The following is a 27,466-nucleotide window of genomic DNA, read 5'->3' on the forward strand; positions in this document are numbered from 1 at the left end:
CTGGTTTGGACTCTGTGGCGCAGTGAGGATTCCTTAATCTGATTGGTTGATGAGACACGCTGTTCCTTGCCCTGCTCACACAGGTCCCAGATCCCCTGTAGAGGGTGTGCATTGTATCAGACTCTCGATGAGCGTAAGTTGCTGCGCAAAAGCCCACGAAAAGTCTGTGGGCAGTTGTAAGTGTAATGAACGGTGAGCGCCGTTCCTTCACCACTGACCGCAAAATCCGGGCCATTGTTGCAGGATTATTTTGCAGTTATTGCGTAGATTGTAAATTTATTTTCGATGAATGTACAAAAACATTCTCTAATTTCATCGATTCCTTAGGAACACCCCAGTTGCTAGAAATTCATTTCTATCTGAACTAAATTTAAAAAGTTTCCCCCAATTTTGTTATAATGAGACTTTACTATAAAATGTGGGGTAATATGCTCATGTTGTATGTGATTATTTAACTTGTAAAATTGAATATCACCTTTATGGAAAGCTTGCATATTATTTAAACAGAGGAGATTAGTTTTAAGTTTGATTATCAACAGAAGTTCTTAAAGCATTGATTTGAGGTCTTTCTAATATTGGAATTTTAAGCATTACTAGATCATTCATTATTTGTGTTAATTTAGCCTTTTTCAAAATATCCTTTTTTCAGCTGGTGACTTGGCATCTTTTTATCATTAGGCTGTTGAAAACCAAATTGTTTCTGAATCTAATTGTAGAATGCAGCATCTGCCTGAAGAAGACATTTTCAGGGCAGCACTTGCCTGAAGGAGACATTTTCAGGGCAGTTCCTTCACTCATAGCGATGGGATTCAGCCAGTTGTAGAACGGGGCAATTAGGCTGGATGTGCCGCCTGTTGCAAGGTGGCAGGGGAGGATTTGTCTCCACAGGATAGATTATCTCATTAACTGCAACTTAAAGACTCCGCTTTTCCCCTCTGCGTTTGGGGGTAAATGATTGTGCTTGTATTTATGCGGCAGAAACAACAGGGATTTGGTACATGTGCACCCAACCTCCTTGATGGTGAAATCTCCAGTTTGTGTTGCCCTGAATTCTGTCTGTTGCATAATAGGAAAAATGATCAAGATAAGACAAACTGTGGCCTAACTTTTTTTTACACAAGCATGATCATTTTTTTAATGGTCTACGCAGTGGTTCAATGAGTAACTGAGCCATACAGACCAAGAAGGTCTCCAGTTTGGTCCCTGATCTGTGCAGAGACATCTCGGTCACTGTGGCTATAGAGATGCTAGAGTTGGCCCCAATGATCCTGGGTTAGGGGAGGCAAACCCAGCCAAGTTTCCTACCCCTGATTGGGATCCCTGCTGGTAGTACAGTATGAGGATGCTGGGTGAGGACAACATCGAGCTTGTATGTGATGCCTCCCAGAACCAATAGCCTTCCTGTTCACCTGTGAATAATGGCCTCCTGGGCAATGTACCAGAAGGTGACTTGCTACTGTGCAACTGTACCCTAGTAAGAAGGCAACATCTTCAGGATAGGATAAGGAGAGGGGATAAACTTGATGGGTAAAGAAATAACTTTTTTTTAGCAGGAAGCCCCTGTGCTTCCTTAACAGGATTCCAGCAATGTGTGAGAGGCTAGTTTTTTTTGACAGAATTTAGCATATGTAAAACAAATGGGAGGAATAGTCATTTAACCAGCTGTGCGCAATGGGGAACAAACACATCTTGCAGTGTGAGTCCAGTCCACCCTGTGTAGACCTTCCACGGGGCCTAGGGTGAAAAGATACAGGGCTTGAAAATCCGCAGGCCACAATCTCAGCAGTCACGGCAGGAGTGCACCAGAATAACCAGTCGGGGAGCTGACAGCAGCCCTGCTGCCAGACCTCGACCATTGTTGTTCCATAACCACCAGTGAAGCAGAGCTGGAAGAGCAACTGGTCCTTTGGCTTTTGTCTCCCCGTGGGTGTCTGAGGCTGTAAATCCACCATGGGTGGCGTCACGGCTGCAGATTTTCACCCTGCTCTCTCTCTACCGTGCGCTGGAGAACCCTTGTGTCAGTCTTGCGCAGTAGCATTGGGACCTTGCACACAATTTACCAGATGCCAAAAAAAAAGAAAAATTGTTACCAGTTCATTTCTGTCCTTTGTCGGCCACAGTAACAAAACTGTTTCTGCTGTCCTTGATAAGAACCTTCACCGGCTAAACTGTGCCAGTTTAAAAAAAAAAAATTGTATCCATTATGTGCAACTTCTATCCGGTGTCACTGGAGCCGCAAGTGCAAAAGGTTAGCTGACACGAGACTTTCATTGCACTGTACGCAGATAGCAGGATGAAAATCTGTGCCGTGAGTCCACACGCGGTGGATTTACAGCCTCCAACACCCACAGGGAGACAAATGCCAAAGGACTTGTAGTTCTTGTTGACTGGTGGTTATACAACATCGAATGAGGCCTGGGAGCAGGGCTGCAGCTGGGCCCTCATTTTGGAAAAAAAAGCACTGGGGGAAACTCTGGAGTCTAAAAAGGGGGAAAAGCTCATTCACAACAACAAAAAAAGTGACAGAAACTTTATGCAACCAAAACACAGATCTGTCGACACCAATGTTAGAACTGAGAGTTACGATGCAAAAGAGTGGGACAGGTTGCAAACTCATTTAAGGAAATGGATTTATCTTGCATGTTCAAGTGAGATGCATTAAAATAGGTTACCTTTTTAAGCAATTTGAGTTCGTCTCACTCCCAACAAGTGAGCCTGGATAGGTCCAAGATTTTAGGAGGTTAATATTTTGCAGTTAATTATAAGATAGCTTTAAAGAGCTTTGCTGCCTTTCGCAGAGAAAAGCTGAGGATTTTTTTCTCTCTTGTAACAATAAAGCAGATGCTGAAACAGTACAAAACTAACACTGTGAAGCACTGTGACTTTAACGGTATCTAAGAATCCCTCCTCCTTCTGTTCCTGTTAGTCTCTGCCAGTGAGCAAGAGCCAGAGCAGGAGCCTGAGACTGAACCTGAGCCTGAGCCCGAGCCTGAATCAGAAGCTGAACGGGAAACCAAGGTGGTCACACAGGCAGGAACTGTGGAGCTGGAACCAGAGCTGGAGACTGAGCGGGGACCAGATCGTGAGCCAGAAGAGAATGCAATACTGAGCGAGAAGGAGAGGCAGAATGAAGAAGTGAATGAGAAGGATAACTGCTCAGCGTCCAGCATCTCATCAGCCAGCAGCACTTTAGAAAGAGAAGAAAGGGAAGACAAAGTAACCAGCGACAATGAAACTGGTAACGGTCATATTTTCTGTGACTCTGTCATAATACTGTACTGTGTTAAACAGCTGAGTAACCCTCCAAGCACCAATTAGTAATTACAGGCCGCTGTGTTGTACCGAAATAGATGCTTCACTGTGCTGCACCACATGAAATGTACTTCAGCATAATTATATACTAGCTTTCATTGGATCAGTTTAGTAGCTGTGAGTAACATGTAAGGTTTCTGTACAGAGTAAACATTTTCTGAAGGAAACATGTCACAATATTGCTATACTTCCTTTGCTTTGATCTGTTAATCTCTGTGATGATCTTCTTTCCCTACTATACTCATTAAGCATGTGCTTATTACGACAAATGTCATAAATAACTACTATGGATGACTTTTAATTCAGACCAAAACATACACACATATTGAAGTACTGTACTTCAGTGGCATAGTGTCTGGGGACATGAAAGCACCAAGAGGCATGGAAGGGAAGGGTACAGTTCCCAATCTCCGTTATGGTGGCAGGACAAGTTGAGAAGGCGGTTAAAAAGGCATATGGGATCCTTGGCTTTATAAATAGAGGCATGAAGTACAAAGGCAAGGAAGTTATGCTAAATCTTTATAAAACACTGGTTCAGCCCCAGCTGGAATATTGTTTGCAATTCTGTGCAGCACGCTTTAGGAATGATGTGAAGGCCTTAGAGAGGGTGCAGAGGGGATTGGTACCAGGGATGAGGGACGTCAGTTACATGGAGCGACTAGAGAGTTTGGGGTTGTTCTCTTTGAAGCAGAGAAGGTTAAGGGGAGATTTGATCGAGGTGTTCAAAAATCATGAAGGCTTTTGATCGAGTAAATAAGGAGAAACGGTGTCAGTAACCAGAGGACACAGATTTAAGGTAATTGGCAAAAGAACAAGAGACAACATGAGGAAAACAAATTACGCAGTGAGTTGTTATAATCTGGACTGCACTGCCTGAAAGGGTGGTGGAAGCAGATTCAATAATAACTTCCAAAAGGGAATATTTGAAGTGGAAAAATGTGCAGGGCTATGGAGATGGAGCAGGGGAGTCGGACCAATTGGATTTTTTTTTTAATTCATTCACGGGATGTGGGCGTCACTGGCAAGCCCAGCATTTATTGCCCATCTGAGCCTTTACAACTGAGTGGCTTGCTAGGCCATTTCAGAGGGCAGTTAAGAGTCAACCACATTGCTGTGGGTCTGGAGTCACGTAAAGAGTAAGGATGGCAGATTTCCTCCCCTAAAGGACATTAGTGAACCAGATGGGTTTTTACAACAATCCTGTAGTTACATGGTCACCAGATTTATTTAATTGAATTAATTAACTTCCCCAGATGCTGTGGTGGGATTTGAATTTATGTCCCCGGATCCTTAATCCAGGCCTCTGGATTACTACTTCAGCAGCATAACCACTATGCTACCGTTCTCTTTGAGCGTGCTAACCAGGGCTGGCACAGGCCCAATTGGCTGAATGGCCTCCTGTGCTGTGTCATTCTATGATTCATGTCACTGTGGAACAACAAACAAACAACAGACTCCCCCTGCAGGGAAGGAGAGGAAAGCAGCAAGGAGTGGTCACTGCAGTAGTGTTGCATGCTTCCTAGCAACTGGCAAGGCTCGCAGGCCCCTATCCACATTCTCCACTGGCAGGTGTGTAGCCAGCCCAGCAAACATGTGGAGGGAGAAAAGGGGGTTTATTTAATCACCCTTAAAGGCATGCATATTTAAACTTTAACCCTTCCCTTTCTTGTCACAGGAGGAATTGGTTTGATTCTGAAAGTGCTTTAATCCCTGGGTTGGCCCAATAAAAGGTTCAGAATATTTTGGCCATTCCAGTGGTTGTTCATGAAATAATGTTCTGATCCCTCGGCTATGAAGCTGACTTCCAATGCAACAAGTGTTCAACTAGCTCCTGCAAATCCACACAGCTATAAAATCAGCACCCAAGCATTGTTTTATGCCATCTGATTTGCTGTGATAGTCACTAATCACTGATAAAAGTCATCTTTAAAGAAACTGGATTTGAGTTTCAAAGTGGTGCTACTTGCATTCTTAAAGAGACAGTACCCAAAGATCTCCATCAATAGTATTAATGTAGGAATGCAAAAGTTCTGATCAGTGACTGTTGGCATGGACCCTTTATGTTAATTTAGTAACAGATGTGACAAATAATAATTAAAATTAGACCTTTTATTAAAAGGGATACTGTCTTCACAAAAAAGTGTTTAGCAAACCTATTTTGTCTGGGGAGAGAGGAGCCATGACATTGCGTGCAAGTGGGACATGATCTATTTGGACATAATTTACATTAGCACATTATAGGGCTGATAGGGAATGCCTATTTAACTGGGCACTATGGTAAGAGTAAATGGGGAGGAAGAGGCCTGTTGTGATGGTTCTCTGCCCCTTTTATGTTGGTAGTGGGGGGGCTGTGTCTCTTCCAGCAGTGCAGGCCCAACAGTCCCTTTGGAATGAGACAGGAGGAGTCGTTCTTGGCCGCCCACCTCATTGTCCTGTTGTAACTCTGGGGGACCCCAGTAAAACATGGCACACCTGCCTGCTCCTGAATTCCTGTTGACCGGAGGTGATGACAGATGTCTTGGAGACAGGCCAAAGATGGGAGGTAAATGGCCTGAAACCCCAACCCAGGGTGTTGACGAGTAATCTCCAGCAACCAGAAGGCCTTGATATCCGAGTCCCGAGACACAGCTGCGGGTCTTGAGAGGCCTACAGCTGTGCTTCGGTTTCCTACCCAGGGGCAGGCCTGTGCTTTAGTTTGCCCCAAGCTATGTGGAAGGCCTGGGATTGGAAATCATGCTGCTCCTCGGCCTAGACAGGTGCAGTGCACTTTGGGCGGGGGCGGTGCGTGGCGAGAGAGAGAGAACAAATTGTACCCTTGTTTGTAAGGGGCTTAAGAAAGTTGTGCTAACATTTATTAAAGGGAGTGTTTTTATTTTTTTTAAAATGAAAAAATGTAATTAATCAAATGAGTAAAATTAATAACCGCAATCCAATTGGATTTCTCATTTTATAGGCACAGAATTTCACCCCCAGTGTTGCTTCAGTACATGGATAATTGACTCTCATTAGCTGCGATCTTACCAGATAAGCTGATGCATCTGATGCCACTTGTACAGGCACCACAGGATCTGACCTTGATTATTTCTCTAGAAAATGAAGCAGCCTTTTACGTGGAGCATCTGTGGGCTGTCACTGTATGCTCACCGTAGTTTGTGTGTACATTTTGTTCTGTCTGTATACGTTGGGCCTCCCTGCATCCCTTGGGTCATTTCCCACTGAAAGGGGGTGGGGGGGGGAGAAGTGAAGAAAGCCTGCAAGGTGCGTGAGAACCACTTGGTTACCCCCCCCCCCTCGTGAAGAGGGAAAGCCTCATTCCATCACTTTCCCCACTATGTGGTACGGCACTACAAGATCAGTAACATCGCATCGCGTACAGTGGCACATTCAGCAGTAAAACCAGCAACCTGTGTGGGTCAAAAGAACCTTATTGAGCAGCTACAGCACGGGATCCATTCCATTAGGGGCAGCGCTTGAGGAGCAAAGCCGAAGGGAGAGGAGGCCATTCAGAGTTTGCTGACAGCTGATGGAAGAAGCACACGCCACCAGTTTTAGTGGCTGAAAAGTGAGTGTGTGCTTCTCTCCAGAAATGCGAGGGTAGACCTCCAGAAAGGATGAACAGGCTGGGTCTCTCTTTCTCTCAGAAAGAGAAGGTCGAGGGGTGACCTAATAGAGGGCTTTAAAATTATGAAAGGTTTTGATAGAGTAGACACAAGAGAGAGTGTTTCCACTTGTGGGGAAGAGCAAAACTAGAGGCCATCAATATGAGATAGTCACCAAGAAATCAAATAGGGAATTCAGAAGAAACTTCTTTACCCAGGAAGTGGTGAGAATGTGGAACTTGCTACCACAGGGAGTGGCTGAAGCAAATAGTACAGATGGATTTAAGGGGAAGCTGGACAAGCATATGAGGGAGAAGGGAATAGAGGGTTATGCTTATAGATTTAGATGAGGAAAGACAGGAGGAGGCGTGAATGGAGCATGAACGCCGGCATGGACTGGTTGGGCCGAATGGCCTGTTTCTGTGCTGTATATCCTATGTAATCCAATGTAAAAGTGGGCTATATCCTTGCCAATAACAAGCCTTCCTTCTCTATGTAAGATGTATACCCTACATTTCCCACAACAGCCACCCTGTAGTTTGTCTGATGGCTAATTCAGTGTCTGTTTGTTCCAAGTTGTATGTAGTCTAGTTCTGTGGAGTCCTGTCTACTAGGAGCAGGGTTGAAGTTGCCCAGATTCATTAACTGTAGGACCAAAACAGCACAGAAGTGGAGGCTTTCATTCTGTCAGTCTGGAATGGATTCCAACCAAGGTGCCCATAGGTGGTGCGATAGTGTTTAACCCATGGTACCACCCATACTCTCAACATGTAAAATACGTGATGAATCCACTCTTTCTGACTGATCGTGGATGTGAACGTGTTTCCTACATTAGAAGTCCTCTAAAAGAGCCTAGAGACATTCTGATATGATGAGCCATAATGCAATCATTTTTTACTTATGTCAAAAAAAGAGCATGTGATTTTAATGCACTTGTGATGCAATGTTTTCCATACTCGCGCACAATACTCAGAGTGCCTTCCTGTGCCATTCAGCATCAGAGCAACTTAAAGCAGGCTCACATACATTGTATTTGCAACAGTATGGTGCTGCATTGACTTTAAAGGAGCTAGATGTTGAAATCTAAATCAGAAATCATTTGTGACCTAGGCTACAGTCTGTGTGGAAAGTTTATTTTTAACTTATGCTAGTTCTGTTTCTTTTTTAATATATAATATAGGAAAAAAAAAATCTTGAACTGTCTCCAAGCACACCCTTTAGAATGAGGACTGTGAACAGCTGGGCTGTCTCACCATGTGTTAGGTTACACCAGTGCAATAACAATCATTTTGTTTTTATAAAAAAAATTGAATTTATAATGTTGCTTAAGAAAATGGATTGCACTTCTGGAAAATGATAAGGATAAGCATTCCAATGATCCCTTCAGTTAAGAAGTCTTGCCATATTTATTTAACATACAGCTCCATCATAGTAAAGCCAGTGTGTTAACGTCGCATTAAGAATAGTCAGCAGCTGGGCTTCCAGTTCTGTCTTATGGGCAAGTCGCTGCCACAAGCCTCCCATTGCTGTACTCTAACTCTCGGTGTCTCTTCTTTTCGGACAGCAGGTAAATGGACGCAAAGCATTAAGGAGGTCAGCGTAAATGACCAGTGCAGCAACATTCTCAATAACAAACGGTTCATGCTGGACATGTTGTATGCGCAGAACAAAAAGGCTGAAGATGAAGAAGAAGCGGAGCCCGAGAAAGAAGAGGAGAAACAAGAGTCCCTTGCCAGCGTGGCTAGTCGTATCAGCATTCTGCAGGCCAGCAAGCAGGCCTGTGAGGACAATGTGAAGAAAATGGAGATTGACCATTTAGAGAACCACGGCAGCGTGAAAGCGTATACTGACAGGTTTAACAGTGGGGAGCTGAGCAAAGGACCGGTATTATCTGATTCTGAAGTGACCGCCAAGGCTGTGGATAAAGTGACTGCACAACCCAAAAAAGAATCTGATTACATTTGGGATCAACTAATGGCCAATCCAAGGGAGCTAAAAATCAAAGATATAGACTTCACAGATTTGGAAGAGGAGGACGATGTAGACGTGTTGGACATGGAAAACTTACTTAGTTCTAGAGACTCAATACTTCCTCCACCACCTCCCCCACTTTCTTTTATGGGCTTGCCTCCCCCTCCCCCTCCCCCACCCTCCCTACTGCATTGCCCACCTCCTCCAATACCTGGTGTGTCAGTGCCCCCACCTCCACCTGGCCTTCATCAAGCCATGGGGTCACCCCATCTGTCCAGGGGTGAGCCGACATTCATCAAGAAAAAGAAAACCATCAGACTGTTCTGGACTGAAGTCCGACCAATTGATTGGCAGTACAAAAATCACAAGCGATGCAAAGACCCTCTTTGGACCCGGCTGGAACCTGTGAAAGTGGACACATCCAAACTGGAGCATCTCTTTGAGTCAAAGTCAAAAGAATTGCCAGCCATGAAGGTAACAAGCACATGGTTCAAGGGATATAAAAAAGGAAAAAGACGTTAACAAACTTGCAGAATGGGCGTGTAAATGGCTAATGATTTTCAATATAGTGGTGTGTTGCATTTTGGTGGGAGGAATAAGGAGGTCACCTACTTCTTGGAAAATAAGAGTCTAAATGGGGTAGAGGCGTAAAGGGATCTAGGGGTACAGATACACAAATCATTAAAAGTAGCAATGCAGGTTAACAAAGCCGTAAAAAGTGCAAACAAGGAACTGAGGTTCGTTCCGAGAGAAAAATAGAATTCAAAAGCAGAGAAGTGAATTTAAAATTATAGAAAACCTTGGTTAGATCACACTTAGAGTACTGTGCACAGTTCTGGTCTCCATATTGTAGAAAGGATATAGAAGCACTGGAGAAAGTGTAAAAAAGAATTACAAGGATGATACCAGAGCTAAGAGCATACAACTATAAGGAAAGAATGAACAGGCTGTGGGGCTCTTTTCTCTAGAAAAATGAGATGTGACTTAACAGAGGTCTTTAAAATTGTGAAGGGGTTCGATAAGGTAGACGTAGAAAGGATGTTTCCACTTGTGGAGGAGTCCAAAACTAGGGGGCCATGAATATAAAATAGTCACTAATAAATCCAGTAAGGATTTCAGGAAAAACTTCTTTACTCAGAGAGTGGTAAGAATGTGGCACTCACTACCACAGGGAGTGGTTGAGGCAAATACCATAGAGGCATTTAAGGGGAAGTTAGATGAGGGAGTATATGAGGGAGAAAGGAATGGAAGGATATGTTGCTAGGATGGGATGATGTTAGGTGGGAGGAGGCTCGTGTGGAGCATAAACACCGGCATAGACCTGTTGGGCTGAATGGCCTGTTTCTGTGCTGCGTAATTCTTTGTAAAAAGAGTTGGTTGTAAATGTTTGAAAACATCCACAATTTCAGTTAGAGCCTTTATGATCTGCTGCTAACCCACAAATTACCAAATTTATTGAATTCATTTCAGTTTTCCATGGTGGAACTTGAACTCTTCACCTCCGGGTTGCTGGTCTAGGACCATAATCACAACATTAAGGTATTAGGAACAGGAGTAGGCCATTCAGCCCCTGTAACCTGTTTTGCCATTCAATGAGATCATGGCAGATCTTTACCCCAACTGCCTTGGCTCCATATTCCTTAATACCCTTGGCTAGCAAAAATCCATCGATCTCAGATTTAAAATTATTAATTGAGCTAGCATATACTGCTTTTTGTGCGAGAGAATCTACACTTTTGCATGAAGTAGTGTTTCCTAACTTCTCTCCTGAATGGTCTGGCTCTGATGTTAAGGTTATGTCCTCTTGTCCTGGACCCTGCCCCCCACCCCCCCCCCCCCCACCAGCGGAAAAAGTTTCTCTACCCTATCCATTTCTTTCAAAGTCCTAAGAACCTCAATCAAATCACCCTCAACCTTCTATATTCCAGGGAACATAAGCCTAGTTTATGTAATCTCTCCTCATAATCTAACCTTGGAGCTCTGGTAACATAGTGGTGAATTTATGCTGCACTCCTTAGGCCAAATAGGACTAATTCAATGCACTTCAAAGCTGGGTTAGACTGTACCATAATCTGCCACATTCAGAAAAAGTTTGAGTGCACCAACCCAACAGTTCTACGCCCTATAACTCCCAGCATTGCGGCCCAGCGTGAGCAAGAGCAGCAAGTTTCAATTGCTAACAACTTTATGCTCCCAATTTCAGTCTAGCAGGAACTAGTTTAAGAACCTGTCCAAATAAATTTGAAGTAGACCCTAAAAGGCATCGCATAGCGGAGATTCACCCCATCTCTCTCTGGGCTGGATTGAAATCCAGAACCCAATGGTGAATAGAAACTTTTCCAATCCACTGTACCAGTTAGTCAACAGGCGAGTCTTAATTTTATCAAAGAAATATTGTAAGACTGGCTACTTTCACACATCTTTAATTATTACTTTATGAATTGCATTGTAAGACTATTCCAGTGTATATGTAGGGTGTCACATACAGGAGATACCTGTGCAGGAAATTAATGCTGCAGTGATTCATTGCTGAATGCCAATGTAATTTTATACAGGAACATATTATGCTCAACCTTTATAAATTACTGGTTAGGCCTCAGCTTGAGTATTGTGTCCAATTCTGGGCACCACACTTTAGGAAGGATGTCAAGGCTTTGGAGAGGGTGCAGAGGAGATTTACTACAGTGGCACCAGGGATGGGGGACTTCAGTTATGTGGAGAGACTAGAGAAGCTGGGATTGATCTCCTTAGAGCGCAGAAGCGTACGGGGATATTTAATAGAGATGTTCGAAATTATGAAGGAGAAACTGTTTCCAGTGGCAGGAGGGTTGGTAACCAGAAGACACAGATTTAAAGTAATTGGCAAAAGAAGCAGAGGGGAGATGAGGAGAAAAAATGTTGAGTTAATATGATCTGGAATGCACTGCGTGAAATGATGGTGGAAGCACAATCAATCTTAACTTTCAAAACGGAATTGGAAAAATTTAACGGGCTATGAGAAAAGTGCAGGCAAGTGGGGCTAATTGGATAGCTCTTTCAAAGAGCCGGCACAGGCATGATTGGCCGAATGACCTCCTTCTGTGCTGTATGATTCTGTGATTAACAGTAAAACTGCAGTTGCACCACAACTCAGACCAGTTTCACTTTAGGGTGATGCACAGCTAGCGGATGAGAGTTGTACTGCCAAGTGTGCGTTGTTCTGTGTCTCACGGACGTTCATAACAAATTATGACTGAGTCCTGTTTTGATGTAACTTGTGGGTTATGCCAGTCGAGGAAATAATTTTCATGTATTATGGCGTTTGTTTCTTCCGTATTTCTCCTTACTGAGACCGGCACACTGTTTTCTGTATCTTTGAATGCATTTTTACGGCATCATGAGAAATAGAAAAGCATCCACGATTGTTTCTTAAACACGCTGTGCCTAATGCGCATAAATTATTGTTTGATGGCTTCAAACTTTTCATTGTCACACGTAGAAGGAATATGGCATAAGTTCCGCGTTTTCAGCAGGACTTGATTTCCGCCTTATGCTAATGAGATTATCAGGAAATTTCGGCCACCGTCAAGATCGGCAGTAATTTTGATGTAACTTGTGGGTTATGCCAGTCGAGGAAATTCCAAGCCATTAACTTGTCATGCAGAGGTTGGCTGATACGGAAATGGGAAAATTGCCCTGTTGCAATAGAAGTTGGTCTTCTGAGATTGGGATTAAGGCACATGTTTGGGTAAAGCAGAAGGGGTTTTAATCTGCACATGACCCATGCTATATCTGTCCGAGGTTTGATACTAACTGGGTGTAAAAGTAGACTAATGCTCCATTCTGTGGCATTGATGGCTCTCACTTTGTCAAGCACAGTAATCATTAAAGATAATTGATTTTGGTACGTTCTGACACTTTAAAACCTAATTGGCTAGCAACTCCTTCATGTAATACATTTATCCCTCAGACTGACACAGTGGGGACATGGCTTTGCTGCTGGGGTAAATTTAACGTATAGAGGAACTTTTAGCCAAATTCATCTTGGTGGATTCAGCATGGCAACTGATCCACTAGTTCAACCTTTCAGCTTAACCCAACCTCTGATGGACCTTCAATACAAAAGGCATGGTTTAGGTGTCTCTAATAGTGAGCCCTTCTAAATAACCCTTTTGTGATGTCCCCTCAGTAGAGCAGGTTTAAATATCCATCAAAGCAGAATATCTTTATAATTACACTAGCTTTAGAAATTACGGCCCAGATTTTGCTGGAGCAGAGCATCTCGCGGCGTGCGTGGCTTGACTTGATTGTGCATTTTTAGGTTTTAAAATGTTTTACCCTCAAAGTTGCTGAAAGTGCGAGCTAATGTCAAATCAGGCACATAGAGAGGGAAAGAACGATTGGATTGAGAGAGAGAAAAGAAACAGAAAGGAAAAGTAAGAAAAAAAATTAAATTAAAATTTGACATTTTTAAAATTTCCAACAACAATTCACAATCTGGAGGAATGAGACTCCACACTTATTATTCACTTTCTGGGCAAGCCAGGTTGATTGGCAGTCACTAACAATCGTCTTGTCATTAAAACGGTACTTACACTGTTAATTATTAGACTTAACTTCCTGTGGCACGTTTAATGCACAATTAATGTGCAAATGCATGAAAATCACGGGGCGGTTAAGGGTTAGATGTCATTTTCGTGAAGCTAAGGGCCAGCAACATGTGGTGATTCACAATTGATGGGTAACTCTTCCTCGCCACCAGTTGCTGGCCAGTTTGCACATTAGCAAAGGCCAGCATCATTCACGCGCTGTTATTTTTACAGCAAAATTGGACCAATACATTCTGAGTAAGAAGTGAACAAGACCAGATTGTGACATTTACACCTTAGATTTTAAAGAGTGTCAACCTTTTCAACAAGTACCATTATATCTGTATTAAAATATTTTCAAATATTGTGTATTATTTATCTATAGAGTGCCCCTCTTTTATATCATTCCTTTTGCATAAATAGTATTTGGAGAGAGTGATCTCTATACAGCTATTCATGATTTGATGTATTCACCAATATAAAGATTTTATAGTTTCATTTCTAATATTATTGCACAGGACAGAGAATTAATCCGGTTAGTGCTCAAATTCCTTTGTAAAATATTGTACTCTGAATTTACACTATAGAGTGATCTAGTGAGATCAGAAAACTGCCGAATCCAATGTATTACTCATTGAAGTTAATGTTTTGTCATCATCATCATCATAATCGGTGACAGCATCATCATCTCCCAAGTTCCCCTCCAAGTCACACACCGTCCTAACTTGCACATATAAGATACAGTAAAAAAAAAAAAAAAAATTCTCCTCATCTCCCTCCTGGCTTTTTTGCCAATTATTTTAAATCTGTGTCCTCTAGTTACTGACCCTCCTGCCAGTGGAAACAGTTTCTCCCTATCTACTCTATCAAAACCCCTCATAATTTTGAAAAACTTTATTAAATCTCCCCTTAACCTTTTCTGCTCTAAGGAGAACAATCCCAGCTTCTCTAATCTCTCCAGATAACTGAAACCCCTGATCCCTACTAGTGCTCTAGTAAATCTCCTCTGCACCCTCTCCAAGGCCTTGACATCCTTTCTAAAGTGTAGTGCCCAGAATTGGATACAAGACTCTAGCTGATGTCTAACTAGTGATTTATATAGGTTTAGCATGGACTGCAATGGTTCAAGAAGGCAACGCCCCACCACCTTTTCTAGGACAACTCGGGAGGGGCAATAAATGCTGGCCTTGCTAGCGACACCTATATCCCGATAATGAGTAAACAAAACCATCCACAGACACTCAGTTATCCACCATGTTGGGAACCTCCTCAAAGAATTCAAAGTTAGATTGGTCAGTCATAACAAATGTGAAGGGAAATTCACAAATCCATGCTGAATCTCTTTGATCAACTGAAATTTGTCAAGTGCCCAGTCACTCTGTCCCTAATGACAGATTCTAGTAATGTACTCACAACTGATATTAAACTGACAGATCTGTAGTTATCTGGTTTCTTTCTCCCACCCTTCTCCTGTCCCAACTCCTGCAACTTTGCAACATTGTCCTGGAACAGGAACTGTGCAAATACCCAAACACGTTGGGCCGGCTTTTGCTGTGACCGATGAACAAACAGTGCCAGCTGTTTGTTAGACTTGCACTTGCCCGTAGACTTTCTATGGGCTTTGCACGGCAAGTTGCTGCCAGCCAAATATCCCTCGACAGGGCATCGGGCACCAGTGTGAACAGGGCAAGCAACTGCGTATCTCCTTAATCAGTCAAATTGAAGAATCGTTAATGAGCAGCACAGTCTGAATCAGGAAATGAAAGTTACAATAGTGAATTCAGAGTCAAATCAGGTACTGAAAGTGAAATAAAGAGAGGGAAAGAAAGATTGGATTAAGAGAGAGATAAGAGACAGAAAGCAAAAGTAAAAAGAAATATTTTTTTAATATCTCCAACAATAATTAAAAGTTGAAGGAATGAGACTCCACGCTTGTAAAAGTAAATTTTCAGTCCCAGAGAGGTTGTTTGGCAGTAATTAAGACATCGCGCTGCTAAAAAGGATACTTAGACTGAAATGGACAAGCCCTAACTTTCTGTGGCGAGCTAAGTTCGTACAACATCAGCCGTTCAGTACATTTGAATGGGAAGACTGACGTCAAGATGCCATTTTTATGCAGTTTACAGAGGAACAGCGCATCTCTGACAGCAACCTCCATATTCTTGCATTTAACAGCACACGCACGTCAGCGGAAGTTGCTGTCCGATTTGCGTATAAATAATGGCGAGCACTGTTCGCCTCACCATTATTTTCACAGCAAAATCCGGCCCATTGAAAATGTTCTTTAAAACCTTGGTTTAAAAAAACTATTAATGGGAAAGAATAATGGATCAAAGAATTTGAAAAAGACTGGGGAACAAAAGGAAGTTTCTCCCCCTTTGGAGAGGTGCAGCAGGGAAAGGCGCAGAGGCCGATGCGATTGTCAGCCGGCAACTTACTTTGTAAGATCTGATTTTCAGAATTTTATCTAGTTTTCTTTGTACAGCTGCAATCAATTTTATATCGGTAACAGCCTTCAACAATGAGTTGTACAAATTGCACTTATAAACATTCCCTTTCACTACTAACTTTAAAGAGCCTTTTCATTTAAAAACAAACCTAAAAAATGAACACCTATAGCAAAGGGCTTTCAAATGCTTTACTCGCAGCATGGAGTCAGTTTTTTTTCCCTCATAAATTAATTTTTGCTACAGTTTTGAACAATCAGACATCTGCATTGTAATTACAGGCATCTGAGATTCCTATGCTGTGAGAAAGAGAGAATTTATTGCTCCTCAGAAGAGGCACATCCAGAATGATTGCCAACAATAAAAATGAAGGAACTTCATTATAAGTTTTACCCACAGCACGGATTGAGTTGTATAAAATGATAAAATGGTTCCACATGATGCAGAGCAGCAAACAGTTTTTTTTGGTAACCTCAAACCATTGTTACACAAATGTGCAATGAACACATCCGATACATTGAAATGCTGGCAGCATTTTCAAAGGTGGCTCTAACAAGCCTAGAACAGATGGCAGAATTCCTGTGGCTTGTTGTCTATAAGTGGAAATGGAAGGGTAGTAAAAGCGAGTTTACTCTGAACTATTTAGCTTTGCTCATTTTCTCTCAAGTGCATTGGTGACTTAACTTTACAATAACAAAGTTAAAATTCAGGTCTCCGCATCACAAGCCTCAAATTAAATTTTCAAATTCAATTAGATTTTCTCTAACACCCAACCACACAATTTCTCCTCATACAGTAAACTCTCATTTAAACGGCACTTAATCATCCGGAATTCTTTAATAACCGGCAAAATAGATAACCGGTAATCTTGCCGATCCATCCATTTTTCATTTTTCCAAGTCCGAGTTTCCCGCGGTGGCCGAGTTAGTCCGTGGTTTTTATTATTTTTGTGTTAAAAATTGCCTACCTCTCTGTTATCCGGAATTTTTCATCAACCGGCACCATCCAGGTCCCGTAGGTGCCGGATACAAAAGAGTTTACTGTACTTTTCAAGATGATGAGAGGTTTTGATAGAGTAAATAGGGAAAAAAATATTCCCTCTGGTGAGTGGGTCAATAACTAGAGGTCGTAGATTCAAAATAATTGGAAAAAGATCTAGAAGGGAGATGAGACATTTTTCCACTGAGTTGTCGGGATCTGGAACACTCTACCTGAAAAGGTGGTGGAAGCTGATTCCATAAATAATTTGAGAAGGGAGTAGGACAGGTATTTGAGGATGACGAACTTACAGGGTTATGGACAAAAAGCGGGGATGTGGGACTAAGCACGATGCTCTTTCAAAGAGCCAGCACAGGCACGACGGGCCGAATGGCCTCGTCTGTGATCTAAGTTTCTATGATTCTATGATGGTCTTGCACCATAACCTGGCCCCAAATGTAGCTATGGTAGAAACGCTCTAATCAATGACTAGATGCTATGGAAGAGCACCCTGGGGTGAGTTGCTCGCTGATTTTTCCAACCTTTTGGGATGTGGCAACCATATCCCCGTTGCCCTTTCCCCCCTCCCCCAACAGATGGTACAATCGAAATTAGCACCTCGCTGTGTGGGAAATCCTTGGTGCAAATTTAAGCCCATCGTTATTTAACTGGTCATTTAGCATTACATTTTAATACCCATCACCCTGTGCTCGCTGACCTACATTGTTTCCTGGTCCAGCAACGCCTCAGTTTTAAAATTCTCATCCTTGTTTTCAACTCCTTCCGCGGCCTCGCTCATCCCTATCTCTGCAATCTCCTCCAGCCCTACAACCCTCCGAGATCTCTGCACCCCTCCAATTCTGGCCTTTTGCAATCCCCTATTTTAATCGCTCCCCCATGCTTTCAGCTGCCTCGGCCCTAAGCTTTGCAGTTCACTGCCTAAACCTCTCCCCTCCCTCCCAATCTTTCCTCCTTTAAGACACTCCTTAAAACGTACCTCTTTGTCCAAGGTTTTGGTCATCTGTCCTAATTCCCCTTGTGTGGGTCAGTGTCAAATTTTGTTTGATAACGCTCCTGCGAAGCGCCTTGGGACATTTTACTATGTTAAAGGTGCCATATAAATGCAAGCTGCTGTTGTAGAGAGAAAGCGTACAGTACTCAACAGACACTAAATTCTGCACTCGACAGATGGCTTCTGTCGTCGTGATACCAAACATCTCTCTGTCCGGTGCAGTGGGAATATTTAATCTGATGATGTAATGCAGTTTCATGCACTGTAAATATCAGCTTTTGCCAGATTTGAAATGTGACCCTGGCACATTTTTGAATCCGTGTAAGAGAATTACAGCAGCATAGTTGGGAGGAAGGTTATTAGGGCCATGAAGGTACATTAGGAATACAGTACCTTCAAAAGTAGTATTCAGCCAATAATCTATTTTTAAACACATTTCCCACTAACTTCACACCATTTCTCGGTGTTTGGTCACTTTGCTCCCCCTTCATCTCCCCATAATAAATAACACTGTTTTCATTACATCAGTTCTTTCATTTTCTTCCAGTCCAACTTCTTACATGTAATATTGTCATAATAGTAGACAAGCTGTTTAGCACAGCTGTGATGGTTTGTGTCCTTGGATCAAATTGCAAGGTGCAATCCCAAAACACCAATAAAAATCCCAGGTAACAAAACCTTATTTAGTCACAGTAACCTAGTGGCCCAGGTCATTATATAATGGTGTATCAAAACATCCCTATCTTAAAACATCTTGGCTGTGGTACTTGCTACAGCGCACACTCTGGCTGAACCAACATCATAAGAGATTGGAACAAAATACTTATGCTGCATTTGCAGTGCAATTAAAGATCCCGAGCCAATAGCTGCAACACTAGTTCCAGCCAGTTTAGTTTAGTGTCTCTTGTGCCAAGTGGCACATGAGGTAACCCGTTTCTTCCACTGCTGTCTGTGCAGAGCAAAATGGTTGACATCATCTTCGTTGTCTCCATCGTGGCGGTATCCTTTTTGTTCATCCTGTGATAGATCGTACTTTGTCCTCGTGTCTTCTGTTCCCTCCAAGTGGAACCCAGTCTACGGTGTACCTTGTGTACCTGCCACGGGGTAGCCTGATGACATGATCAAACCACCATAACCGTCTCTGTCTGAGTATTGCATCCATAGTAAGTTAACCCATTCTCATTGGTTACATGATCACTCCAATGAAGTCTCCAGATTCTTCTTAAACAGATCTGGTGGAAGGCGTTCAGCTTCCTGTTGTGCACTTCCACCATCTGCCACATTTTCGAAGGGTAGGGCAGTGTTGGGAGGATAACAGTATCACTATACCACCTGCAAAATCTCATTCTTGCAGCTCACCTCCTACCCAAACATTAGTATCCTCTGCAACAGCCATCGCTCTTCTCATCGCAAAGTCTATGACACTCCAGTAGATAAGTGTGACCACACTTATGCAGCCTTGCCTCACACCAGCACCAATATTAATCCATTGCATGTCTCCACTCTCCGTCCTGATGCAGTTCACAGATTCATCATACGTAGCTTCTATCAGATTAATGATCTTCGCTGGAATTCCATAGTGTCTCAGGATCTTCCAGAGGGCTTCTCTGTGGACTCTCCCAAATGCTTATAAAACCAGTGAAGTTAAAAACCATCTTCTGCTGGTATTCTAAGTCTTTCTCCACAAGTCGTCTCCAGGTGGAAATATGATCTGAACGTGACCTACCGTATCAAAATTTAGCCTAATCTTACCTGAGTACTTTTACATGGAATTTGCTGTACAGAAACAGGCCATTCGGCCCAACTGGTCCATGCCGGTGTTTATGCTCCACACTAGCCTCCTCCCACCCTACTTCATCTAACTCTATCAGCATATCTTTCTATTCCTGCTGTCGTTCTTCTCTGTGTCTTCAACTCTTAAAATCTATTGCCAAGTCGCATTTTTACATGCTCCTTCAGTGCCAGATCTGTCCCCTTCCGCATATCACGCCTACCCTTCTGCGGTATTGCCCCGCCTTTAGTTTTATTTTGATTGTCTGAATAACAAGATGCTGGTTCACATCCTGGCAGGAATTCTGATTGCACTGTGCGTGGGCAGAGCTCCTGTCCCAGCCATTCTAAACTTGAAACACTAGGCAGCGGTGGCAGCAGTGTTTGCATTGTGTAAATGTTTAAATTAACTGCAGCTTGGTTTAAAAAGTCTCCAGGAAATCCAAGGAAGCACCACATTGGAGTTGCACTCAATGAAGTGTTGGCCCAAGATATATGCGACGTTCCCCTTGTTCTGCTTCACCTTGGAGTTGGGTTGCGCCCTGACTCTGTATTTATGATACTACTTTTGCATTGGAGAGAAGCAGTTAGCTAAAGTGTAGAATAAATACACGCTAAAGTCCAGTCCTCATTTGTATAAGTGTACAATAAAAGCTACCTGCTCTAAATAAACACAGACTCGGGCCTTGGCAACATATTTACAGCGATGCGAGAGGCATTTTGCGCTGAGTACGTTCATGCCTTAGCAATGTTTATACTATTAAAATATACCTCAGGGGCATTCAGACGAAGATACTTAAAGAGGGCTGGAGACATTTAGCTGTGAGCTAGAATCAGAAATGGGCTAGTGCTCTGTGTCATGCAGTCTAATGCTAAATGGCAATATTTTCATCTTAGCTGTCAGTCTGGCCCGAGCAGGATCAGCTCTTCTCTTCTCTTATTTTTGTGATCAGTTGTTTGTCTTTCATCTTGTTAGGCTGGGATGGGAATCTTGTTGGTAGCAATATTTTTTTTATAGACACCAGCAAGTGGAAAGTTCATGCAGATGATAAATCTGCCCCTGCCTGTTGCTGACATAGAAAATAGTGACCACCATTTCTATACGAGACAATGGCTGCCTTGCCCTAATAAGCGGCATTTGTTTAGCATAAATAGAATAGCTGGTTGAGCACCAGTCAGCTGTGAGACCTGTTGCTGGGCAGATATAACAGATAGATTCTTGATAAGTAAGGGGGTGAAAGGTTATCGGGGGTAGGCGGGAATGTGGAGCAATCCGATCAGCCATGATCTTATTGAATGGAGGAACAGGCTCGAGGGGCCGAGTGGCCTACTCCTGCTCCTAATTCATATGCTCGTATGTATATTCATAAAAATGTCCATTTATGAATCTTGTTGCTGAGCTTCCCTGATAGCTTGATTGGGAAATCATTGCTCAGCGTCAAATGCAGTCGTATAGATGGGGGCCGTTCCTCCTGGGTTCAGTCTTTAGTCTATGCTGAGTTAACTGATCTTAACTGGAGCAGGAGTAGGGATGCAACAACTGTCCTCCATAACCTGGAATATAGAGTGATGATAAATTCAGTCGGAGTTACTGACTCCTGCTGGGAAATGTACATTTGTGGACTATGGATGATGACCGAATCGAGCTCTGCTGTGAAATCCCTCGCCGTTAAATAGCCTGCTGACATTCACTGTCTGCGCTCACACATGAAGAATGCTCACTTTGGCAAGATATTGAGAGGTGAGTGGCACCGTCGAACTTGTCCCCCAGCATGATTCAGTAGCTTCAGTTGGGGAGAGGATGAAGCAGTAATGCAGTAGACTTGTGTCAGTCAGACTGTGATTTGTAGTGGTTACTGCTGTCATGTTCCTCTTGAATTCCGTCTTGACATTTGATATCTATTGGGTCTTTAACAGCCTTTTCTCTGCCTTCTGACATGAAGCTCCTGCAGCTCTCTATATAATAGTAATAAGGAGAGAAATAGAAGGAAACAGACTCAACAGCTGTCTCGATGAACCACAGAAACTGCAGGCTTCCATTTTTTGACTTTTGGCTTGGAAAGACTCCTGTGGCCCACAGTGGGGAATGTTTGTTTGCTTTGGTTTTCTTTTCAGAGATTACTTTATTGGAGAAATAATCTGTGGGGTTTTGTGCATTCCAGTCATTCTTCTTTATAATATTCTGCAGGTGAGATTACCAGGAAATCATTCCTACAGATGTTATTTTATTGGAAATGCGTGTATATTTTCATTTTTGAAGGCTGTTTTCTTAATAAGTGAATGGATCCCATAAGGCCAGGGATGTGCCCTGAAGATCCTTCGTGTTCATTCACTTGTAACAAGTACACATTCTTGTACGTATTTTTTTTTGGAGTTGTGTTCCCCCCTTCACTTAATTTATTTTTAAAACGGTCTCTCTAGGCAATGCACTATTGCCAAGCTGAGTTGGCAGCTAGTTGACCTGCTCCCAGTCTGTTGCCAATGGCTCACGCCTCTACTGTTTCATATTGTGACAAGATCGCTTTCCAATTTTTCCCCTCTCACTATATGAAAGCGCCTCGTGGGTGCTCGTTACCTGCTCTTGCTGGTAGAGAGAAATCGGAAACATGTTACAAATGGTGGCCACAAACCTACCAAACCATAGCATCACAACTCTTCCCAGCCGTACTGCCATGGTATTTTTGCAGTGCAGTGGGATAACAAGGTTTTGCTCTGGGTACTCTTCTATATATGTGAACTAATTGATATGATATTTACTGGGTGAGGAGCATGTTTGCATGAAGGTGTCATCATCTGCGCAGCCCAAACATTCTTTGCGTACTTCATGTTTTTATTTAAAAAGCTATAACAACAATGGGTGGCCGAGAGTAGAGCCCAAGGACCTTTCTACAGGGAAGAAGGCGAAATTGGAGCAATGTCATGGCAGCCACACTCAAAGTATTTCCTCGTGGCTGGTTACACAACAGCATTGGTAAAGGTTTGGGAGTGTAGTATTGTGCTCACCTCTCATTTGAAGTAAGGTGTGTCATAAATCGTGCCATTCATGTAGAAATGACTTATGAAATATACTGTGTGGCCTGCTGGTGGCGCTGTCCAGGGAGAGTATAAATACTCGGGCACGGGCCCAGCTTGCTCAGGGACATTTTGTAAACAGGAACTAGCGAAGGATAACTAGACTTCCATGTTGTGAAACAGTCGATTAAAGCCTTGTTTAATACTTTGACCAAGTGCCTAGTAGTTTTCTTATGTCAAGGTGTGTGGCACGGGTAGCTCAAAACAAAATACAACAACTTGCATTTGTAGAGCGCCTTTAACATAGTAAAACGTTACCCAAGGCGCTTCACAGGAGTGTCATAAAACAAAATTTGACATTGAGCCACATAAGGAGAAATTAGGGCAGATGACCAAAAGCTTGGTCAAAGAGGTAGGTTTTAAGGAGGAAAGCGAGGTAGAGAGCTGGAGAGGTTTAGGGAGGGAATTCCAGAGCTTAGGGCCTAGGCAGCTGAAGGCACAGCCACCAATGGTTGAGCGATTAAATTCAGGGATGCTCAAGAGGCCAGAATTTGAGGATAAAAAATATAAAACCTCTTATGGGGAAAATATATATTAAAGAAGTAGAAGCTTTTTGAAGGTGATTTCCTGTAATTTTCCAATGATAACTGCTGGAATGTTGAGTTCAAGATAAATTTGGAACCATTGTACCATTTAGTCATTTGTTGAGCAAACATCAAACACTAGTATTCAGTTTGATGTTAAGATAATATTGGAGGCCTCAAAGATTAAATAATTTGCTTGTTCCCACTCCTTTTACTTTTGTTTTTATTGTGATCAGTTTAGTGAAGAGTTGGTTCTCAATATGCATGTAAAGCACACAATTTGATTGCAGCAATCAAACTATGTCGTCTTCATTGTGCTTTTCACAATGGAAATGCAGCGTGTCCTGTCCACTCAAAAATCCCGATTCTTTTAATTCTCGCCAATGATATACAGAGTATTCTCCTTTGTACACTAATGTTAGTGAGAAGGTTGGCATGAGTGTAAATGTGAAATTCTTTTTAGTTATTCCAGGATCACACCCACTGGTGCCCTCCAACACTGACCCCCCTCCCTGGAGCTTCCAGGGTCAGTGGGAGGACATTTAAATTGCTCGAGGTAGGTGTGTGTAAAGGCCCATCTCCAGCGCACACCTGCCCATGCAGTTGGAAAATCTGGTGCTTGCCCCCTCTCCCCAGCCCCAGCCTGGTCCCTCTCCGTTCCCTGTCTAAGGGGACTGATTAAGAAGATTTTTTTTTTTTTAAGTCCCCTTTGGGGGCCACATTGCTCCATGGCCTGGACCCCCTGGGAGAGTGCACTTCTGCCCATTTGGAGGCCATTACACATCGACTCACTGAGCATTCAGGCCTCCTGACATGCACCGGATCCCGAGTGAGCAGGAACTCTCGGGAAAGGGAGCCGCTGCCCCAACTCTGACTCCCTTCAGTAACAGTCCCCATGTAAGGAGGGAAGGGGAGGGGGAGGGTTAGAGGTTTCATCCCTTACACGGCAGGCCGTAAACTCCTGGAAAGCACTGAGGCCCGATACAACCAGACCTCCGCTCTTATCTTTGGGGGAGGGATGGTGTTGCTGATCTTCAGCTGGAGTTGCAATGGGAGACCAACAGGCCCCCATGGATTTTCAGGGCTTTGGTTTCCACCAACTTTCTTTTGTTCACAGTAGCGAACGTAATGTAGATTAGCAGAGGTGGTTCTCGTAGCTGCTTTCCTCTCCATTTGAAAAGCATAGGAGTACAGGTGGGCAGTGTGCCCTGGAAAAGATGCATTTACCTGCGCTTTTGCATGCCTGGTATTTCTCGGGAGTCTGGACAGTGGTTTGGTGTGTTCTAAGCATGTAGGCGCCATTCTATGAACTTGCAGGTTATTTTGCACACACAGATTGTATGGGTATAACTTCTGATGTCTGCTTATCTCAGAAAACGGCTGCAGATGGGAAGAGACAGGAAGTCATTGTGTTAGACTCGAAGCGGAGCAATGCCATTAACATCGGACTGACCGTATTACCTCCTCCGAGAACGATCAAGACTGCAATTCTTAACTTTGATGAATATGCCTTGAACAAGGAAGGTATAGAGGTAAGCTTCCCTTTGTTGATTTGCCTCTTCCTTTCTGTGCATTAAAATACACCACGTGTAAGGGTGTGGGATCAGTCAGTCAAGATGAGCCTCACATTGATTCAATTCAATTCAATTTTTATTTGTCATATATGCAGCAGACGTGTGTACTGCACAATGAAATGTTGATTTTTACGAGTCCTCCCAACATTGGAATAAATATGGCATAATAATGATAAAATACTAATAGAAATACAGTAATAATAAATAAAACAACAGTAATAAATAATAATAAATTATACATTCATGAGTCTTATGGCCTGGGGGTAGAAGCTGTTTCGAAACCTGCTGGTACAAGACCGTATGCTTCGGTATCTCTTACCGGATGGGAGCAGGGCGAAGAGGTTGTGGCTGGGGTGGCTCGCGTCTTTAATGATTCTCAGGGCCTTCCCCCGGCACCTCTCGGGGTAGCTATCCTGGACAGCAGGTAGTTTAATTCCTTTGAGGCAGTCTGGTGATGTTTTTCAATCGGTGTCATTTTAAAACCAGAGTTAACATTTAAAATAAATGGTGTAACACGACGGTTAAAATAACGCCAATCCTAAAATCTCAGCTTGGGCATCAGTAAACCAACGTGGGTTTGATTTCCTGCACGTTCACCGCACCTCAGTCATGTCGGGGGCAAAGGTCAAAGCTGTGGGCCTCCAGGTGGAATTGTGGGAATTGAGTTACTCTGGGTCAAGTAGGTAAAGATTAACAGGAAAAAAGGTACATCTATACCTACTGTTTGATGTACATGTAGACAATCTGTCTGTTTTACTGTGTTATGCTTATCTAGGTCATGAATCTCAATGATAGGAAATGGAACATTTTCCCCATTCTAATACCAAGTATCAGCATCAAATCATACAGGTCAGACATAACACTATGTATGCTGCAGGTATATCCAATATTCCATCATTTTTATTGAAGTGTACAAGAGCGCAGTTGGCAATAGTGGTGATTACTGATGAGGGATGTCAGTACTGAGGGATGACTGTTATTTTCTCCGGCAGGATTTGTGACACCTGTTTCGGTGTACTTATTGGCATTTTGGAGCCAACTGTAATTCTGAGTGTGAGCTACAGTATAATTGAATAAAATACACTGCCACTCCAATCCTACTTCCTATTTTATTTCATGACCTCCGCAATTCCATAAGTACATTGAGGGGAATCGTCAAGTTAAGCCAGTTAATGCATTCACACACAGGAACTTGCACCTTATCTCAAACGGCAGCTGCAGCCAGTATGAAGAAAATAAATCTTCATGTAAGGCAGCAGCTGGGTACGCCCCAGAAAATGCCTTTGGAGGGAACGGCATTTTTAGCAGCTTATTTGTTATAAGTGTTTGGGGACAAGCACTAATTTAAACGTACCTGTAACTGCGACTCTCGGAAACCAGCAGCTCGTACAGATAAAAATATTCTGCCTCAAGATTGTGCGCCACAAACCAGTGGAGAAAGTAATGTCTGATTTTGGTTCCAGTCCCATCCTCTAATCTATCTGGTTCCAACAATCTCCTGTCCCATCTTCCTAATGATCTGATTGCTGACGCTGACGACCTCCAAAGCCAGTGAGAAAAGCTGATTTTTCTTGAAAATGCTGACGCCTGAGTTGACTGTCAGCTTAATAAGAAAATATTCGGCATACATGAGCAATTGTATAGGGGTAAGATTTCCTCTGTACGCTTAGCGATATTGAAATTGTAAACCAGCTTGCAAAGAATGGGCCAATTATTTTGTTACACCTATCGCACAGAGGAAAGTTTCCATGGTGAGCAAACTTCTTCCTACACTGCAGCAAAAATGAGCTTTGACCCCCCCAGCCTCAAGAGCCACCATTTTAGCTATGTGAATCCCAGCCTCCGGAGCCACCATTTTAGCCGTGTGTACCCCAGGCTCCAGAGCCACCATTTTAGCTGTGTGAACCCCCAGCCTCGAACCACCATTTTAGCTATGTGAACCCCAGCCTCCAGAGCCACCATTTTAGCCGTGTGAACCCCAGCCTCCAGAGCCACCATTTTAGGTGTCTTACTTTTTCCCATTTCCCACATGAGCCAACCTTGTTCCTTCTCCAGGTGAGATGGGTAAATTAGTGCCAACAATGCCATGCTAGGGGTTGTACTGTGGTCCATGCCAACTAGAAATTGTATTGAGACTGCCCAAACTAATTTCATAAAGAACCTTTTAAAAAAGACAAAGGGGAGACTTTGTTCCCATCAATCTGAGTGGATTTGAACCATTGGACCAAGTCCCCAAAGCAGGTCAGATTTATGAGATAGCAATTTATTGCAATTGTCTCTAATTGCACCCTGTTTATACACCATCCTAAAAACTAAAATAGAAGAACAAAACACCAAAAAAAACACTGATGCTAGAAATCTGAAACAAAAACAAAACGGTGGAAACACTCAGCAGGCCAGGCAGAATCTGTGGAGAGAGAGAGAAACAGAGTGAACGTTTCAGGGGTAGCCTCTTCAACGAGCTCTTCATTCGAAAGTATAGAAATTGGGTTGGAGGAAATTGATGTGAAAATCTGCTGTTAAAATCCTTTCATTTCAAATCCAGGCAGGTGTGGGATGCCACACTTTGGTGAGGGCGAGCTTTGGGGTAGGTGTGCGGAGAGACGAGGGAACGGAAGGAAACAGGCTAAATTACCCCA

At 43.0% G+C, this 27,466-nt stretch overlaps 1 protein-coding gene across 8 annotated transcripts in view; it reads left to right on the plus strand.

The window, feature by feature from the left end:
• The window catches only part of fhod3b (formin homology 2 domain containing 3b), a 724,225-nt gene that overhangs the window by 625,703 nt on the left and 71,056 nt on the right, over positions 1-27,466 (plus strand). For 5 of the 8 annotated variants that reach the window (XM_085989128.1, XM_085989121.1, XM_085989125.1 and 2 more), the window contains 3 exons: positions 2,927-3,238; positions 8,476-9,356; positions 24,627-24,785. In XM_085989128.1, the coding sequence (XP_085845254.1) occupies positions 2,927-3,238; positions 8,476-9,356; positions 24,627-24,785 (1,352 nt within the window). The remainder of the gene's footprint in view (positions 1-2,926; positions 3,239-8,475; positions 9,357-24,626; positions 24,786-27,466) is intronic. The other 3 variants (XM_085989122.1, XM_085989124.1, XM_085989129.1) reach the window with 1 other exon arrangement.

Source organism: Somniosus microcephalus, chromosome 5, assembly GCF_052327205.1.
Source record: "Somniosus microcephalus isolate GS21.2 chromosome 5, FLI_Smic_1.0, whole genome shotgun sequence".
In the NCBI taxonomy this organism is placed as follows: domain Eukaryota; kingdom Metazoa; phylum Chordata; class Chondrichthyes; order Squaliformes; family Somniosidae; genus Somniosus; species Somniosus microcephalus.